Source organism: Pholcus phalangioides, unplaced genomic scaffold (assembly GCF_987345545.1).
Source record: "Pholcus phalangioides strain wild (caught in Gottingen) unplaced genomic scaffold, Ppha-v1.0 ptg000012l_1, whole genome shotgun sequence".
Lineage (NCBI taxonomy): Eukaryota > Metazoa > Arthropoda > Arachnida > Araneae > Pholcidae > Pholcus > Pholcus phalangioides.
In genome coordinates this window covers 19377322-19398137 of record NW_028301605.1, presented here as the reverse complement: position 1 = coordinate 19398137, position 20816 = coordinate 19377322, and the positions used below count along the sequence as shown (strand labels likewise).

At 39.6% G+C, this 20816-nt stretch overlaps 1 protein-coding gene across 1 annotated transcript; it reads right to left on the bottom strand.

Annotated features, from left to right (window-relative positions):
• Positions 1–170: 170 nt before the first annotated feature.
• LOC149079838 (uncharacterized) lies at positions 171–19113 on the bottom strand. The gene is made up of 3 exons (XM_089239934.1): positions 19001–19113; positions 10821–11567; positions 171–1429 (listed from the first exon to the last, which is right to left on the bottom strand). Exons 1-3 carry the CDS (start codon positions 19059–19061, stop codon positions 783–785), a joined length of 1455 nt encoding a protein of 484 aa, XP_089096060.1. The 5' UTR covers positions 19062–19113; the 3' UTR covers positions 171–782.
• Positions 19114–20816: the final 1703 nt, after the last annotated feature.

Genomic DNA, 20816 nt, shown 5'->3' with positions numbered 1-20816 from the left:
CAATATTTTTTTAGGAGCAGTTGGCACCCAAAAAGACATAACATCATTATAGAATGCAGAGGAAAAATACCTCCAAATGCATGAACACACCAAAAAATTAATGGAAATTTGAAATTAATGAAAGAAATACATAATTCAAGAATTAATGAAAGAAATTCATAATTCAAGAATTAATGAAAGAAATTCATAATTCGAGAACTCGTGAAAGAAATACATAGTAATACATTTCACATAAATACATTTCAGAATTGGTTTGAACAAAATATTTCGAAAAATTCAGGACAATTCATAATTAATGAAAAATATTCCCAGCGTAATTATAAGAAATATTTCCAGAATTAATGAAGCTTTTGACATTCATCGAAAAAATAATTTCAGATAGTTATAAGCACCCCCCTTCTGGAGCCACGGGCCTCGTTAGGCTCATTCAATAAGGCTCCACTGCGTGAATTGAGATGCCGCAGTATGACTTAGTGGCTCTCGAGTTTCATGGAATTTTTTTTTTTTTTGGGCCCACAATGTCTAAAAGGTTGAAGAGAGAGACTTGGTATATGTTTATGTGCTTGTAAACACTTTTAGGCTTTAGGCTTGGTATTTTTTCTAAGTGTTTGCATATTTATGAGGTTAAATATCACGGATTACCACCAAGCGAAAAAGACTCGCATCATCAAAGACAGTCTTCTAATTGTCCAAACGGTCTTTCTCTAGGAATTGACGTTTTCTGAAACTTCCTAGTAAATTGTCATCGTCTGATCATGGCTATTCAAATGCACGTGTGCACATCACTGTAGCCTCTCCCTTTCAACTCCTCCACCCCGATAGAAAGGATATACCCTTGCTTTAACACAATAAACGGCACCTCCAGCTAGAGCTCCGACAGCGATTATAGATCCTATTACGATTGCGGCTGTTGCTCCTGCACTGAGTCCCTTTTTTACGGGAGCAGGCTCCGGAGTCGATGTGGGCGGTGTACCAGTCGTTCCTTTGCTGGTCGGACTGCCGGTTGGTGGGGAAGACGATCCACCGGTCGGACTGCCAGTAGTTGTGGAAGACGATTCGCTGGTCGGACTGCTCGTTGGTGGGGAAGACGAACCACCGGTCGAATTGCCAGTAGTTGTGGAAGACGATTCGCTAGTCGGACTGCTCGTTGGTGGGGAAGACGAACCACCGGTCGAATTGCCAGTAGTTGTGGAAGACGATTCGCTGGTCAGACTGCCGGTTGTTGCGGATCCACCGGTAGAACCGGCAGGTGTTGAGGAAGATGATTGGCTACTCGAATTGCTCGGTATTGTAGAAGTCGAGCCATGAGTTGTATTGGTCGGATACTCAGTAGGTGGCGATGGTGTTATTGTTATGGTTTGCGTTATATTAGATACAGCAGTTGTGTCCGAAGGAATGGTAATGGGCACTACCGTCGTGGTCGAATGATCTGTATATGGGAGAACAAAATTCATGTCAGCTCATTTGAAAATTATAAAAGATAAAACAATAAAAATAGCCCGATAATAACAAAAATAGCCTTCCTACAATATATCCAGGGATACACAATATTTTACAATTTTCAAAAGAATTTTTCTGTTCAAGCATCACACTGAAGAACACAGAAGACATGAAATTTCCCTCTTTTGTTACAGAACAGCACAATTCGATGAGCAGTTAACCCCTTTTTACCAGCGTGGCAGAAATCACTGAACCCGCTGTAAAATGCCATATCGTTTTAAAATTAGACTTTCTACCGATCTCCAGCAAGTGCAAAATAAGGAGGAATCGGTAAACGGGATCCATTAACATAGAAAAAATAAAATCAACATTTCATAAAATACGTGGTTTTGTCATTATTAAGATACATGGATTGTTAGATGGCGAGGTATCTCGTCGATGCCGGTGAGAAAAGAAACCCTATATTGGAGAGTATGCAAAGAAGAAAGACACTTTTCACGCATTTGGGAAGTATCGCATGTATCTATATTATTCATGTAGATTCTCAAAAAAAAACCAAAATCTTTATAGATTTATTGCCTGTGGTGCGTTATCATAACTTTTTTTTTATTGTTATTATATATTATATCGAGCAGAGTCCATATTTCATTGCCTTAGATACGGACGGTTGATATTATTCAGGGAAAAAATTAGCTTCACCGTGATGTGTTTCCTTATCATATTGGGCGAAAATATTTCATTTCCGTTTCGCGTGCGCATGATTTTTCCCATACACTTTAAAATGAGCACACGTGTCATCAAACCAATAAAAAAAAAGTAGGTGCAACGAATAGTTTTTACAATTGGGATGGAAAAGGGGTCTGAAAAGAAAGCTGTAAGTGTTTTTACAATAACGAAAAACTAATTGCCGAAATAATTACATTCATACAAGGATGACGTCACTCTCCGCTATCATATGAAAGTTTTAACAACTGGATGTTGCAAAGATATAGTTTGGAAAGAGAGAAAATTCAACTGCCCCTGCGGAGAATCGAACCCACGTCCTTTCACTTTCCGGGTGAACGCACTAGACTACAGAGGCGCACTAGACCAGTGTTTCTTAACCTTTTTTTGCCCGTGGCCCCCTTTAGGCCATATTTTTTTCTCGTGGCTCCCCTGTCTTACCCAGAGTTTTCAACTCTCATCTAGAAGCAAGACACTTTATACGTATTGAAATGATTTTTTTCAGTGAATTTATACTGAACGAAAATTTTGGCCTCCAGACCAGTAGCCTAGAATTTATTTATCTCCCCGCTAGTCCGAGTTCTATCAGGACCGTCTCAATATCATGCCCCCCCCCCCAGGCAAAGTGATGTTATAGTAGTCCCATACTTTAGCTGGAAATAAACTGCCTACATATTTCCTATTTATTTTCAAAATTAATTGTACTATACAAAATATCATAAGGTAGGGTCACTTATGGGCATGAGGCCCCTCACAAGAGTGGGGCTGACAGAGCTACAGCCCGGGGCCTAATATGGTTTTCATCTTTTTTCTTTTCTTTTTTTTTTCATACAATAAATTTCATATAGGGAAGGGGGTCTGAAAAATTTAGCCGGGGACTTGAGAAAAACCCCATCCTAGGGAACTTGTTGCAAAATGTAGGCGGTGAGTCCAAATGGGTGGGTCCATTCCCTAAAGAAGGCCCTGGTTTTATGGGTGGTTTTGTTGGATTCTCTCTCTCTCTCTCTGAAAGTGTTAGTCACTAATATAAAAACTTTATTTCTTCACACCTTAATTTTTCTTCTCAGCTCTCCAAACCACCTGTCATGGCCCCTTCTCCATTTTCTTCCGTGGCCCCCTTGAAGTATCCCAGTACCACAAGGGGGCCATATGGCCCCTGGTTGAGAACCACTGCACTAGACTACGATTCCCCGCAGGGGCAGTTGAATTTTCTCTCTTTCCAAAATATATCTTCGCATTATCCAGTTGTTAAAACCTTCGTATAATTACATTCAGCTGTAAATAAGTGCATTAGCACTGTAATGGTCCAAACAGTGTTTCCTAAAGAGGGCAATGTTTCACCACGGGGAGGGGCTGTAATAATTACGGAATACAACATAGGGTCCTGTGTGATCGCTCAGAAAGGGGGCGATGACGGGAAAAAAAGATTCTGAACAGGGGGATATGATCAAAATAATTTTGGGAAACGAAATGAACAGCGCTACCTGTTAGTAACAAATATAACTATTTTAACAGTAAAAAAAAAATTGGGTGTTATTTAAAAGAGAACATTTCCGTGTGTCTATGACTTTCTGTGAAAACTGCATGGAATATGTTCTTAAAATTATTGAATGTTTACTTTTTCTGATCACTTGGTAGATGGCAGTGATGAACGATTGTTGTGATCGGTAAAAGCAGATATCCGCACTGTTCTTGAACTTTCATTCGTACATCGGAGTGGCGTCGATGAGACTTTAACAGTTCATACCCCCTTCATCATCACTCTGTCAACTACATGCAGTTGTTCATTGAAGCCATGATTGGTATAAAGCATAGTTTACCAACCTTTTTTGTCCCATCGCCCCTTGTTCAGAATTTTTTATTTCTCCCATGCCCCTCCAACGCAATGTAACCCATAGGATTCTGTGTTTATACCCATAGCTTCTACCACCCCCCTAGAACATTCCATCACCCCCCCCCCCCCGGGGGCGTCAATGCCCGCGTTGGGAATCACTGGTAAAAAGGAATAGGGATGGTTATGATGATAGGACAATTTAAGTCATCTCACACCATGTCAAGATGACGAAAAATTTAGAAATGTGGATGAAAGTGCATCTTTACCCAGCGAGCTACCAGCCACCTCCGCAGAAACTAATAGATATCATATGTTGATGATAATTGATGCTAATTAATTATCATGATAATATGATGTAATAATGAATAAATGGTAATAAAGTCGCCATGCGAAGATGCTGGAGGTGCAATATGTTAATAGTGATGTGGTTGTTGCTATATGAATATGATAATATAGAAAAAATAATAATAATGATGTACAATATTTAACTTGAGGTTATATAATACAAGTCGTATATAATACAAGAATATATATGTGTAAGTCATGAAGTATTTACAATGACATATGTAGTGTGTCAATTCTGACAGCACCACCAGAAGGGAGAAATTAGCAGCCTTATAATACAAGTGCATGTCAGAGAGCCGGAACATTGGGTTTGGACATCTCGAAAAAATTTTTAGGCTTTGTAAGTCTAAAATTATCAATTCTATTATAATTATCAATTTCACGAAGATGTTTATAGTCAGAGTTGAGAAGAGAGTAATAGCAGTTTCTGGAGAGCCTTTTGGCATAATCCATGATTATTTCAATCTTGGTATCTCTGCGTATATGCCTATTTATGATGAACCAGAGAGACCTGTGGGGTAAAACTTCGGAGTGTTACGTTTTGGAAACGTTCGGGTTAAATAGGGCATATAATATGTTTAACTCATTAAGTATTTACAATGATATAATGCAGTGTATCGATTCTGACAGTACCAGGAGGGGAAAAACTAGCAATATAATACATGTCAAAGACCCGGAACATTGGGTTTAGACATCTCGAGAAAATTTTTAGGCTTTTTGAGTCTGAAAGTATCAGTGCTATTAGAAAATTGGAGATTTCACGAAGATGATCGTGTGAAAGAATCAATGCAGTTGTGTGTGTGAAAGAATCAATGCAGTTGTGAGTGTGAAAGAATCAATGCAGTTGTGTGTGTGAAAGAATCAATGCAGTTGTGTGTGTGAAAGAATCAATGCAGTTGTGTGTGTGAAAGAATCAATGCAGTTGTGTGTGTGAAAGAATCAATGCAGTTGTGTGTGAAAGAATCAATGCAGCTGTGTGAAAGAATCAATGCAGTTGTGTGTGAAAGAATCAACGCAGTTTCTGGGGAGACTTTTGGCATAATCCATGATTCAATTTTGGTATCTCTGCGTATATGCCTATTTCTGATGAACCAGGGGGGGGACCTGGTAAAACTTCGGAGTGTCACGTTTTGGAAACGTGCAAGCGCAATAATATTACGATTTCTAGCGTACATCCCCAGGCAGGAGCTGCGTAAAGTAATGTAGGATGCATGATCAATTTAAACAAAATGAGTGTTGTTGATAGAAAGGGCTGTATTATGCCTGCAAATTTCTCTAAGGGCCTCTCTGGCTTGTTGACGCACTGTTGTCAGCATCAAATATCTACCTATTAGAAGACTATGCAAAAACTATGCTGATGAATGACAAGCAACCATTCATGAACTTTTTATTTATTTATTTATTATTATTTTTGACTGCACAAATTCTAACAACTTTGAATGAAAACTATTGGCATAAACTCAAATAATACTAATGGAATCAATTTGAATTAAGAGAAAGTCTATACAATTTTTATATATCCTGTACGTACAATACGTACTCCAATAAATTTTCCAAACTACTCAGATGATATAAAACAAATTATGTTCCTTCTATATAAAATTTAAATACGTGCTTGCTTGAGCTTATTTTGTCCGAACAGTCTGAGTATGACACTTTATGCATACATACAACTGCTATACAGGGCGCATAGCTACCAGCACGCACTGCAATTTTACTGGCGAACAGTTGATCCTAGAAACATACTTCCGGTTAGAAAATTTATCCAAATTAAATGTAGAACTCAGATGGATCATTCATATTGCATTCATATATCAGTTATTAAAATTAAAAAAAATTAACGTAATATACGGACAACCTGTGCTCAAAAACCCAATAAGAAAAATGTTGCCTTGTCTCTCCTGATATATACCAGCAAAAAAGAAATTCAACGTTTCCAAGTGCAATATTAACTGAAATATTTAAATTCAAAATCGGACAAAACTTGGGAAAGAACAGCATAAGCACAGACAGCGCTTTTATATACGGTACCTTATTTATCCTGTTTTTATCCAACTTCAATTTCAATTTCTTAATATGTTAGGTGAATAATAACAATACATTAGGTTAATGAAAACCGCCAAGGAGACACCAAGGTCCCATTACTGGTTGTTACAATGAAGTTAATTCAATAACATTTCAATTACCATATAATGTGAAATCAAAAGTCACTATGTAGTGGTTGCAAACTTCGTTTTTTGAATTCAAATACCTCAGTGAATATCGCACTTAGAAACGTGCAATTTTTCTATTGTCCTCAAGATAAACAATCAACTTTATAATTGGGTTTTTTGAGGACAGGGTGTCCGTATAAAAGGTTTCTTTTTTTTTTTTAATTTTAATAATTACACAACTCTCGAATCACCAAAGGGGATATGTATAAGTAAACTCGACTGTAGGTGAAATCCGATAGTTTTAAAAAAATTATCAACTTACGTTTATGGCACATAGGTAGAAGAGGGAAGAGGAAGCATATAATATGTATAATTATGCCCATCTCTTATGAAGGTAAGCACACACACAAAGGCTTTAAATTATGTATCAGACGAAAAAGGAATACTTTCCACTCAATAGTCGAGTGCGAAAATCATCTCCGTTCACTATAAAAGTGTTACCATTCGTTAAAACACTCACTGATAACAGTTTCTATTTTTTCGGATTCTACTAAATTTAATGCATTTTTCGATCTAGGACGAGAGAGGGGGGGGGAGAGGAAGCGAAAAAAGGTAATGATAACGCTATCTTCTCACTCGAATGTGCTTTTTTTGTTAACATTGCGAAATAAAAATGAATCCATAATATCCAGATGTTATTTTGGCGATATATTTTTTTTATTTATTTACATTATCTTTTTGTGTGTGTGTATGTGTGTGTGTGTGTGTGTCTGCATATGCACAAGTGTTTGAATGCCAATAGCTGGTGCAATCGGAAATCAAACCAATGCAGATCATCTGCACTTGTAAATACGTAGTAATGGCAGTTGAATGTCATACGAGTCGTGCAGAAAACAAATACGAAACCGAAATACTCTACCCTTATCAAGTTTTTAACCAAGTGGTTCTTGACTATTTTTATTATTGTCATTTATCATGTTTTATTATGGGTATGATCAATGTATGCTTCACACGTGGGATCCGAGATATTACTGTAAAGATCGAAACGCCCGGTATAATTATTATTGTAAAAAGCCTGTTTAAGTCCCTCCGAGCTAAAATGCCTTGTATAATTGAGTTAGTGGTTCTTTATTACAGCCAGGAGGCTATGTTATGAATTCGAATTTTGGCAGCCGTACAAGTGAAAAAAAATACTATTTTACCAAAGAAAATATTTGATCATTTTTGTCGCGCCACAGTCATTTTCGGCACACGAGGGCTAATTAGAGAGACTGGGACATACAATTTATTGCCGATTCCGAACGGCAAGCTTGTTTTTTTTTTATAATCATCGAGAGGTTGGTGCGCTAACCCCTCGATGGGGGGGGGGGACTCTCTGCGGTAGCAATGTTTTTCTGCGGTCATGTCGCAGTTTCTGCTGTACCCCTGTGTCAGGAAAGTTTTCTTGCAAGGACGAACCGGGTATCGAACTCGCGACACCTCTTAAACACCCTTTGGTACTTTAGGCGAGTATCTTATCGACCTGTGGTACCACGCCCAAAGAAAATATCACATAAATTTTTAAGTAATACAAGTGATACTGTACAATACTATAGACCAGTGATTCCCAACGTGGGCGTTAACACCCGACGACGATGGAATGTTCCAGGGGCGGTAGAAGCTAAGGGTATAACATAGGATCTTATGGGATAGATTGCGTTGGGGGAAAAAAATTTCTGAAGAAGGGGGGCGATGAGGCAAAAAAGGTTGGGAAACTACGTTATAGACAATACGTTATTTTATAAACATAAAAAATTTCAAATAAATTGAATGATTAGTTTATAAGTTACTAGACAAATTTGTTTTTTTTACTGAACGTCTGTGAAAACCAGCGATTCCATTTAACTCTCCTCAGGGCTGTGGCTTGAGGGGGTTAATTAATATCTATATACCCTTTTATTTATTAAATTCCCCCTTTATATATCTATGGCTTCCATTTTTTTTAATTAATTCGAAAACTCAACTTTTGAAAAAAATTACTATTTTCCAGCATTTTTTGAAATTCGGAAAGAAAAGTTTCAAGGAATTCGAATTTCGCACTTGAAATTTTGGCTCCAGCCGGAACAATAATATATAAATGCTTGTTTGGCTGAACTTTTTTTGACGTTCTTCCAGAGTAATGCTCACGGCAGTACCAAATCTAAGCAAGAGCTGTATGTGATAAGGACTGTTTCATCTCTTTGATGTTACGATTGCCGCCTTGGCTGAGTTGGCGTGGTCTTGGAGCTCCTTTGCGATGACATGATCTCTCCCTTTTTTTCGCAGATGACATCGGCTTACAAGACGTACTGTATTGAAGAGGATTATTCAAAGTTTTAGTAGCTTATGGTGTTTTTTTAGTGTCGCGGGTATGTGTGTGTGGTATTTTTATAATTTTTAAGAAGTGGATTAAATCCAAGAAATAGTTGGTAAATAATAATATCTCTTGTGATATTATCATTCAAAATAATAATAATAAAGAAGGCTTTTAAAAGCTAGATTTAATTCAAATGAAAACAAAAAGGTAGTTAAAAATTATCAGAAAGTTCAGAAGACCATTGAAATTATCTGTCTTGAGTTGGCTTTCAATCAACCCTATAAAAGTTAAGGAACGTACGTGATGCAACTGGAATATATTCGAGAAAAATATTCTCAGTAGAAGTTACCTCATGGGAGGAGATAGGGGGGGGGGGGGAGGGGGGGGGCTAGTGCCAAAGGTGGAGTCAACTGATCTAATGTATATATATGAATTGACATCATCATCATCATCATTGTCCCCCTCTCCCCCAGCAATAATGCCATGACCTTCTGAATGAAGAAGTTAGTGGGTGAGTGACCTTATGAGTGATCAAGTGTGTGACCATATCAATGACCGTGTGAGTGACCAGAGGATTGCGTGAGTGGCCATATGAGTGAACAAGTGAGTGAGTGAGTGAACAAGTGAGTGGGTGAGTGAACAAGTGAGTGGGTGAGTGAACAAGTGAGTGGGTGAGTGAACAAGTGAATGAGTGAGTGAAGAAATGAGTGGGTGAGTGGCCCTTATGAGTCACAAAAGACCATGTTAGTGATCAAGTTAGTGACAAAATGAGTGGCCAAGTCCGCGGCCACATGGTCACTCACACACCAATATGGTCACTCACTTGGTCACTCATACGGCCGTTGAATTGTCCAGTCATACGGCCACTTACTTGATCATTCATGCGGTCACTCCTACGGTCACTCACTCACACAGTCACTCCTACGGTCACTCACTCACACAGTCACTCACTTGATCATTCATATGATCTGTTTGTGGGGGGATGTCCTGTATTTTCCCGTATTTGCAAACCAAATTTTTCGTGTTTTTCTCGATGAAGTCAGTCCTCGGTCAGTCCTCCTACTTATTACTCAATCATGGCATATCACACTACTGCTTTAGGCAGAATTATAGCCCCTGTACAAACGGGCCGACTCATCAGCGCCATTATTGAGTACATAGGGTGCAAGCTGCCAGTGATGAGCCCACTAGAGATTACTACGCTTCTCTCCTACGCACAGTGATGGTAACTCGTGGGAAATTTCCCATATTCGTGGGAAAAATTGGACAAAATTCACCCTAGTGGGAGATTTTGAGAGTTCATCAAACAAAAGAATTTTTGCAAAAAATAAAAAAAAATTAATGCAGTTCAATGCATTTCTATTTTAAAATTCTTGATTACGTATATCCCCCGCTAGATGGCAACACATTTTTCTGAATTCGTGGGAAAAATTTAGTCAAAAGGTAAATTTTGCTGGAAGAGGTTACCATCACTGCCTACGCAGAGTAATGAGGAAGAGGGTTGTGTGCGTACGTACGTCAGGTCAGTTATCACTACTCAGTGGAACCCTCCTCCACTTATCATGGATTTTCAGGGTTTCCAACGAAAAATGGGCGAATTTCCTATTCTGGCATCAGATTTTCTATTCGTATAACATCTCACGAACCAACTAGAAGGCAAAGTTCACTACCGAAAAACAACTTGAAAGGTTGTGTTTTCTCAAGGGGTCTACGAGTGATCCTATTTCTCAATGCTCAGATAATAATCAGAATTCGTATTATCCATACAGCAGCCAAATAAACGTTACAAATCATGAATAAATTCGTTTAATTTAAAAAAAAACGCATTTATTACGTAAAACATTAAAAGTTGCAACAAATTTATCACAAAGCGTATGCGCATACGGTAAATCGAGTCCAGCTGGATAAACCCGTGGTAACTTTATCGAGTTTTCACCATACTCGTTGTTTCTCTCACCAAATTACGCTTCGTTGACATTCTTCAACGCTTAAACGTTTAATCTTTGCCTTTCATGCGACTTGGGGCTGTTTCTTGCCTTGATTATGTAAACGGCTCCCGCACCGAGAGCTCCGATAGCGATTATTGAACCTATTACGATGCCTGCGACTGCTCCTGCGCTGAGTCCTTTCTTTTCATCTGGCTGTGGAGTTGTTGCGGGTGTTGTTCCAGTCCCTGGACTGGTCGAATGGCCAGGTGTTGTTCCAGTCCCTGGACTGGTCGAATGGCCAGGTGTTGTTCCAGTCGTCCCTGAGCTGGTCGAATGGCCAGGTGTTGGTGATGAAGGTGATTTGCTGGACGAATGACCCGATGTTGGGGAAGATGCATCGCTAGTCGAGTTGCCAGGTGTATCGGTAGTATTACCTGTTGTTGGGGAAGATGTATCGCCAGTCGAGTTGCCAGGTGTATCGGTAGTATTACCTGTTGTTGGGGAAAATGTATCGCTAGTCGAGTTGTCCCATGTTTCTGAAGTTGCATCGCTAGTCGAGTTGCCAGGTGTATCGGTAGAATTACCTGTTGCTGGGGAAGGTGCATCGCTAGTCGAGTTGTTGTCCCATGTTCCCGAAGTCGAATTGTCTGGTAGTAGAGTGTAGGGGTCATCGGTAGTCACATTGAACTCCTGATTAGTCTGAAACGATGTTATTATTTCAGAGATAGTTGTGTCTGGTAATTTTGAAACGTTGGCAGTCGTAATGTCAATGGGAACTGTGCTTGACATCACCATGGTCGACGGAATATCTGTATTAAGAAAACAAACTTATCAGAGCTTTGCAGGAAAAGAAACAAATCGATTGATATAAAAATGCTCAATAAAGTTTAAAGATTATCGTTTGTCAAATCAAACAGCTTATATTATTTTTTATATTAAAAGAAAAGCCAATGGTAAGTACGCGATACCGTTTATTCCTAAACATACAGGGTAGCACGTACTTCGTCTACTAATTCGAACCAGCAACCCTGTCAGAATGCGCGTATACGCGCATATAGTCAGACCTTTTTTGAAAGACGGATTTCCTAGTTTGTGTCCATTTGGATAGGAACCCATTAAGCCCCTGAATCAGAGAGACCATAAGGAAACCTTTAAGAGAGTGCGGGGCCACTTCATTGATTTTAAAACTTGTCGTGGGCCACTTATATCAAGTGATCTGGGACAGCACTGTAGTTAACTAAAGTGATCAGTAAATTATCCTCCACACTGTAAAATTCGATATTTTTATAGCGGTGTTTCCTGTTCTAACGAAAATTTTCTGCCCGTGGCAGTTGTCCTTCTTGCCGCCTCTAGTTCCGGCCCTGAATGATACCCCTGTGTACAAAGACCGTATAGTTACCATTACCTTGTGATCGGGGAGCTAATCATAACTAAATTAATTAAAATAATATTTTGTATTTTTCATTCGTATTAGGGACCGTTCAAGTATTACGTCATCATCGATGGGGGGGAGGGTTTCCGATTTGCTGACTTTTGATGACAAGGGGGTGAGGGAATTTTTGATAATGCTTACGTCATCAACCCCCCTTTATGAAAATATGAAATATTTTTTAATGGCATCTTACTCGGTGCGCCATAAATGAGAAAAGCCTTCGGATAGTTTGTGGGCACTTGAAGTAACTTCCCTCCCCTCTATTGATAAGTGCCCTACAGAGCCTTTTTAGTGAACTCTAAATGTTTCGCGGATCCAAGTGATCTGGAAATGTGTCCGGGCCGCTTAAGTGCTCTGGAAATGTGCCCGGGCCGCTTAAGTGCTCCGGCACTGTGCCATGCATCACTTAAATAATCTGAGAGTGTGCCGCGTGTAACTTGAGTGATGTAGAACCGCACTGGGGGCCACTTACGTGCTCTAAAACTACGTCACATGTCACTCAAGCGATCTCTAAATGTGTCACGGATCGCTTAAATGTTCTGGAACTGTGTCCCGGGTCATTTAAGTAATCTGAAAATATGCCACGGGCCGCTTAAATGTTCTAGAATTGTACCACGGGGCACTTAAGCGATCTGTAAATGTGCCGCTTAGTTCATTTTTACAAAATTAGGTTTGAAGAGGGCAGGCCGCATCAGATAACCCCCAGGGCCATATTTGGTCCGAGGGCAAAGGGCTTTTATGTGATTTATCATTATATGCCTTAGAGTCACAATGAATTTATTAAAGATAAATTTTGAGTTCACAGCCTTCAAATAGCATTGAAGTGAACGAAAATTGATTGTAATAACATGTAAAGGTATTTTCTTCCGAAATTTCAATTTTAAAAAAAATTATTTTTTGCATTGAAAAAATAAATTTTTGATCATGGGAGGGGGAGGGGCACGAGCCCCCCACCCCCACCCCCGTCTACGTCTCTGATCCCGCCAATATGCGTTAGGATTCAGAGGGACATAGCTGATGACGAAATTTTGCTGACAAGGGAGGGAGGGAGTCAAAAATAGCTAAAAATTTGCTTACGTAATACTTGAACGGCCCCTTAAATATATTGAATTAAAATTATGCTTTAAATTACAGAAAGAAAATAATGGGAATGGTTTTTTTTTTTCAGTCTGGAATCAGCAAGTAATTGAAGGCTAAGGAAGGTGACACTACCCATTATCAGTAAGACAATTGGTAGTCCTTATCCTTATCTTTTCTTTGCAAGATTAGGTACTGTATTTGATTGGATTCTCCTGTTTTTTTTTTGGACAGAGTCCGAAATTATTTTTTTTTATATGAGAATAGAATGTAGAGATAAAATAACGTAAAAAACAATCGTTTTTTTTTTATGACAGCATATCTTATTGCGTAGTAGATATGTGATTTATTTTGTGATTATCTTAGACCAAAGGTGAACCATCTATTGGAATGCATTCCACGCGGCATGTAAATTAACGCAGCCCACGGAAACCCTTTTCACGCCGGAAAATTTACTATATATGGTGGAATTAAATTGATTTCTTTCAGCACTTCTAGAATGCGGAAGAGAAACGATGGCTAGGACCATGAGGGCATGCCCCCCCCCCTCCCCCACAAGAGTGTGGCTGACTGGGTTTCAGTGCTGGGGCCCAGGACGATTCTCGTCACTTTTTTTTTTTTTTTCGCTATATAAATTCATTATAAAGGGGCCCGTGAAAGTCAAGTCTAGGACCCCCGCAGAAGATACCATTCTAGGGGCTGGCATCTTTTGCGCTCTCACAATCTCATGGCCTCCACATCCTGGAGGGGCCATGCACGAGGGGAGCCGTGGCTGGCAAACACTCGAGACCCACTTGATATTGTATAAGTGGAAATATATTGCTTACTAGTTGCTTCAAATAAAATGTCCAAACACTCAGAGGACTTGCCTTGAAAAGCGGTCTAAAAAGCAGCGGATCTTAACCTTTATCTACTCGCTGAGCCTTTTTTAGTATATAATTTCTATGGCGGAGCTCCGTAGATTCGTCTTTTATTTATTTATCAAATTTACTGATTTATTTTATTTTCTTCGACTGTGGAGTCCTTTCGGGAGTCCCAAGAACTTCGCGGAGCACCGGTTGAGAACCGCTGGTCTAAAAAAATAAATGCGTGCACAATTGCACCACTGTCGAGACCTTATAAGCAAATTATCCCATATCTGCTGGCATAGGCGCACGTAGAATTTTCACGAGGGGGGGATTTTCAGTTTTTTTTCCTTCTAAGGGGGTTTTTACGTTTTTTTCTGCCAAATAACACTATAATCTTGGCTCAAGGGGGCGGGGGGGGGGGTTAGAACCCCAACACCACCCCTTTTGCGCACGCCAATGTCTGCCGGTATCAGTCATAAACAAGGAGACAAATTTTGCTTAAAAAATTTTTGCAGGCTTAAAATAAATTAAGAAATTAAAGGAAAAACTGCCTGTTTATTCTCTCTATACGGCTTGAATCTTTCTGGAGTTTTCGTTGCCATCGCAGTTGATAGAGCCTTTAGGGGCCGACACAGCAAACATTCTACTGTAGTGCACCGCTTCAGGTACCTACGATGGGTATTTTTGGAGCCCATACCGGCTTTTTTTTTCTGATTCACGCAGGCGATCTTGAGTGAAATGAAATTCTGCATTGATGGGGTGATCCATACACGCGTTTCAGTTGAATAAATGAATATTTATTCGACTGAAGCGGTGCACTACAGTAGAATGTTTGCTGTGTCGGCCCCTAAAGGCTCTATCAACTGCGATGGCAACGAAAACTCCAGAAAGATTCAAGCCGTATAGAGAGAATAAACAGGCAGTTTTTCCTTTAATTTCTTTCTCTTTTTTTCGTGTTCGATATTTTCGGGAAAAAAAAATCAGAAATCTATATAGGAGATTTTTATTATAGACAGAGACGCCGGCTCCGACGCCACTGTCAACATTTTTCCGAATGACTTTACTTTCTTTAGTCAATTTCTCCAGCACAAATTTGGATTCCTTGTTCATCTCCCAACAAATGCCTCTCTCACCAACACCATAATAGAAAAATCTCTAGTGTCGTGCTGTTTGGTTCCGGAATGTTCTAAACTGCCATTATGTTCAGTTATCTATATATGTTCTCTATATCAGGGTAAAGTATCTCGGGAACCCTTGATAGTTACAAGGATAGTCAGTGAAACCCTTGATGATAATGAGGCTGTTCTACAGAACTCAATTTTTTGTATACTTAATCAAAAAAAAAAATTCCCTACTGTTTCCCCCCCCCCCAACAAAATCATAGCCCCCAGGGCAAAATAAAAGAGGGCCTAGGCAGCACCTCTTAATTTACATATTTATTGTCATAAATCATTCTGCCTGATCTTATCGTGGAAGTTCGCTCCTATTCTATGCAGGACTGAGGTCCTTGCATGCCCCCCACTAAAAGAGTGTATCGGGCAGGGCTCTTGCCCGACACAAGAGTCTGAACTGGGGTCCCACCAAAGATCTCAGCCTAGCCCCCCCACTGCGGGTTGTGGAGCTATGAGTCTCCGTGCCGTGCCCGGTTGAACTCATGTTTGGGATTCACGAGGTTGCAGCCCTGTCAGCCTACTGGGAGGCATATCCGCGGGTCGAAAGCTTTGATTATAACTTCACCAGAAGAAAAGCAGTCGAACAAGAACTCTGACATATATGGCTTTAACTGAAATAATCATGATACTAATCATTTCATAGGGTGTTCATTTGAAATGTCGGTAAATATCTCCTGAGTGTGAAATCAAGTATCTATCCTCAATGGTTTAAGTGAGCACTATGATCCCAACAAGGGTAGGGCTGACAGGGCTCTGGCGCGGGGCCCTGGGGCAAAACTCATTGTTGTTTATTTTACACTATAAATTCACTATACAGGAGGTCCCACCAAAGATCTCAGTCTTGGGGGGTGGCTCAGCTCCAGGATGGTGGGGGGAATGAATGATGAGCGCCGAGATGCTCGCAATAAAAAGGAAAAATGTTATTACATGAAATGAGCTCTTTAATTTTTTCCCCCCAAATAGGTGGGGGCACATTGCCTTTTATTTCATCTACACAGACCTGTTTCTTTGCTCACAGAATTTGTATATCTGTGCGGAATGATAAAATAACATGCTGTCTTATATAAATATAATATAGAGAATTTTTTTCTGCGCAGCGAAAAACTCTGTGTACATGGAGGCATTCTCAGACTCTAAACGGCCATATTTTGTAAACTTATTGATGAAATTACCATGAAAAAATTGCGCCTGTCTTAGACACCTTTGTCCATTACCAATAAAACGGGTAAAAATAAAATTTCATCAGTGAAAATATGCATTCTAGAAAATATTGAAAACAGTTATACAGTACAGTATTAAAGTATTTACATGTGAGAAATGCATCAATGAACTAGAACCCCTTCCGCCACCTATCAAATAAAATTGTTACAATTATTTGATTGAAATTAATAACCGGATTTTGATTAATATGTCGCGTAAAAAAAAATATGATATGATATTAGGTAATATTTGTAAATAATATTAGTTGAATTATCAAGTTTGCCTAGAAATTTTAACAGTTGCTATTTGTCAGCGGTAAAATAACATTAATGAAACCCGCAAATTATACCTACCCTTAATGTTTATTTTGCAGTAACTATGCTTTGTTTGTTTTACTAATAACATTTTACCACGTACAAATAACACTTGTTAAAATTTCGAAGCAAACTTTACAATTTAATTAATATTATTTCTTATAAAATACTAACTAATATCATATGTGTGTGATATTGCTTTTTTCATACGGTACGTTAATCAAAATTCACTTACTAATTTCAATCGAAGAATTGTAACAGTTTTATTTGATAGGTGGCGTAAGTAGTTCTAGTTCGTTGATGTCTTTCTCACATGTAAAATACAGGGTGATTCTAAATTCATGGGACGAACTTTAAGAGGTAATACACAAGACACCTAAACAAGCATTTTTGATCACAGCATATTCTGTCCAATCACACTAGCAAAGGCTGTAGAGGGTGGTTTTTGGAGAACGATTTGCTGATTTTTTTCCGACGGATTTGCTGGATTGGATTGAAATTTGTTTTTATAGCTGCAAGGACCATCAAGATTTATGCTTCCCAAACAATGAACAAGCGGTATAATGACTTATGGTAGATTTTGCGTTCCCAGCTTTCATAATGAGAGGACCTACCACATTATAATAACCTGCGCCCTGGTCACGAGCATTGGCGTACGCAAGATCGACCTTTAGGGGAGGGGGCAGATTGGGTTCGGGGGAGCACAAGGAATCTCCCAGAGAAATTTTGAGCTACTAATCTTCAAAAAAGCATTCTAAATTAACCGATTTTGATAAATACAACATACAGTTCCAAGGTATTTTCTTTCGATATTTTAATATTTTCAGTCGAATCCCATTATAACGAACGCCAAGAGACCGAATGAATCACTTCTTTAAAACGAAATTTCGATATAAAGGAATTCCAGATTACATCAAACTTATTTGGGGGGATCGGAAAAGTGTTCGTTAAAACGACATTTTCGCTATAACGGTATTCGTTGAAACGGGATTCGACTGTATTTGAAAATATCTTTAATTTTTGATCGTCTTGGGGAGAAAAAGGGCCCCCCCCCCCGTGATCTCTCTCCTGCGTACACCTCTTATCACAAACGTATGAACTCGAGGATGTCACTTCACATATGTGATATTTGATTGTGAATAAGATTTTTCTTCGAATTACGTTCAGTAAATTTTATGTAGAATTTTAATGCGTTATATGATCTATATATATGTGTAAAATAGCTCAATTAATCCTTTGAAGGGCAGACATTTTCCAAAATCCATAGGAGAAAATATAAACCACACATTATGGTACCACCTTTCCCCCTCAAAGAAGAGTTATTATATTGGTTTGATGTATTTACACTCATCTGGACGTTTTTATTTAGGAAATTCTCTGGCAATATCTTATCTCATCAATCTCCCCCTTTGTTTGGGAACCACTGTATCAAGGTAATAGAAGAGAAGAAAATTCTTTTCAGAGGTAGTCGTGTCTTAAGGGGGCAGCACAAAATATTATTCGCCTCAGGCGGCAAAATTTGTAGGACCGCGCCTGTATACAGGCATGAACGCTGATCGAGGTGGACGGCTGTAATCCAACACAGATTGATCAAATTGATTGATCGCGATGATCTAAGACAGTTTTTTCCAACCTGTGGTCCGCGACTACGGTGTAAGGGTTCAGTGGAATCATTCAAATTTACTACCGTGGCGTGAATGACACATTTTTGCACAGTGAAATTGTAATTTATCCTTTTTTTTTATATGAAAATTTATATTAAATATCTGTGCATTTTGGATTTTATGAGAAGGTGGCGTCGAAATTAGCCTTCTGACACTACAGGGGCCTCGCGGAACATTGACCTGCGCTAGGAGGAGGGGGGGGGTCCGCGGTGCATTGATACAATGAGTCCGCGCCATCAAGAAGTTTGGAAAACACTGATCTAGGTGCTAATCCAGGATGTAAGTTATCTATTGCCGTTGTTTCATGGGGAATCATTCTTTCATTTTTATGTTTTAAATTTATGTGTAATGTGGGAAATACACAGTACTGTATATGTTTTAATTTCGTCGCAGGGACCAGTAGCTTGCCTCGGCTTCCCTGGGCACCGCGATACACATTTCGGGACTTCAATGGCCGATTCTAAACTTCCGGTCCATTTTTTTTTTTTCAAAATATCCTCGTAAAACGAATAATATGCAAATTATATAAACTCACCTGTCTTACAAGACAGTAGCCAAGGCATTATGAAGCAAATAAGTGGATGAAAGACGCCCATTTTATTGATTGTGTTTGTTTCTCTTTTGCACGTCTAAGCAAGGTGTACAAAAAGATGTAAAAAGGACCGGCTAACGTACTGTATCCAGTTTTAAAAGAACTCTGTTATCTGCAATTATTCGTTAACATGAAATGCCGATAGTATTGTGTTCGAGAAATTGCATCTGATAGATCTAATAAATTGATAACGACGACGTGCGCCCCGATCACGGTCTTGCACTGGGAAGTGAAAAAAGAAAGAGGGGAGAAAACCTATTATTAAACTTAAAAAATTCTACTGTCCTTTGTCTTTTTTTGATTTATCAATTCGATTATGATCTACCTGCAGAATACGAAAACAAAATAACGCATGTGACCGCAGTCGGAAGAAGAAAATGGTAAACACACAATACAGTATCTATCCTTGTAGGATAGGGGGAATGTACGTGGAGGAAAGGGAAGTTCACACACACAGCTCGGGAGGCGTTGTACAATTATTACTTGGTAGAGAAAACGCAACACCGCGAGAAGGAATCAGGACCCGGCCCTCACCAGACGCGGGGTTCGATGCAAAAAAATAATCATCTTCGCGTTCTCCTGAAGTCATTCTTCCATTTCTCCGAGGCTTAAGCCGGGCTTTCCTAGGAGTAGAGTTTTTGCGCCGTGTGCAGCGTGAAAACGCTGATTGGTTTGAAAACTTTAAATTCGGGGTGTTTTTTTTTTTTTTTTTTGACCAATCGGAGTTTCCACGCTGCATGCACTGTAGAAACCTGCTTCTAGAGCCCCGTTCACATGTACAATAAAACATCCCGGGAAGTTCCTGGTAACTGGGGATTTTCGCTACAAACCGTTCACATGACGTTAAGTTTATGCCGGTAATCCCCCCCCCCTCTTCTTTCCGGAAGTCGTCGCTGGTTACGTAGGTTGAACGAAAGTGATTGATCAAGATGGTTGACGAAGGAGTTCAGTTTTCGCGGCGCAAAGGATTATGGGAGAGAAGGTCGGTGTCGACCTCCAATCCACCCCAAGAAAGATGGGGTTTTTTTTGTGATGAGCTTCTCTCTCCCACCTTTTTCTTCCCTACGAGGGGAAAAAAGTTGTCATGCCGGTAATTATCACCAAAGCAATCCCCCAATCTTGCACATGTGAACGGGGCTTAGGAAAACCTGACTTTAAGCCCGGGCTTACCTAGGAGTGGAATTTTTGCGCCGTGTGCAGCGTGAAAACGCTGATTGGTTAAAAACTTGAAATTCGGGGTCTTTTTTTTTACCAATCAGAGTTTTCACGCTGCACGCGGTGTATAAACCTGCTCCTAGGAGAAGCAGGCTTAAGTTTGTCCTGTTTTGGAGTATGGCTGTGTAAGGTTTTGGAGACCATACATACATACAGTGGGACTGGGATTTGGTTGAAGGGGGGCCGCAAAGAAGAGCTACGCGTGTCCTTGTTGGCACACGGGGCTTGAGTTATGAAGAGGAACTTCATTTTTTTTGAATATGTTTACATTGGAAGAACGCAGGTGTTGGAGGGGTGATACCAGGGGCGTAGCCAGAAATTTCGTTCGGGGGGGGACCACTTTCATTTCCGGGGGGGACCAAAGGGACAGAACAATGGATTTGGCCATCTTTTTCCCTTTTTTCGGTCATTTTCTCACATTTCGGGGGGGGGACCAGACCCCCAAGTCCCCCCCCCCCTCGCTACGCCCTTGGGTGATACGATCGAAGTGTTAAAAATTTTCAAAGGGATGGATAGGATAGATCATCAATTATTAACACGCAGC

What these genes read in the sequence shown, in the direction of transcription:
- LOC149079838 (XM_089239934.1), bottom strand. Translation starts at nt 19,061, where the DNA reads ATGGGCGTCTTTCATCCACTTATTTGCTTCATAATGCCTTGGCTACTG. An exon ending in GCTACTGTCTTGTAAGACAG is followed by an intron (nt 11,568 to 19,000) that starts GTGAGTTTATAT and finishes TTCTTAATACAG; the next exon opens with ATATTCCGTCGACCATGGTG. An exon ending in AAGGCAAAGATTAAACGTTT is followed by an intron (nt 1,430 to 10,820) that starts AAGCGTTGAAGA and finishes TCCCATATACAG; the next exon opens with ATCATTCGACCACGACGGTA.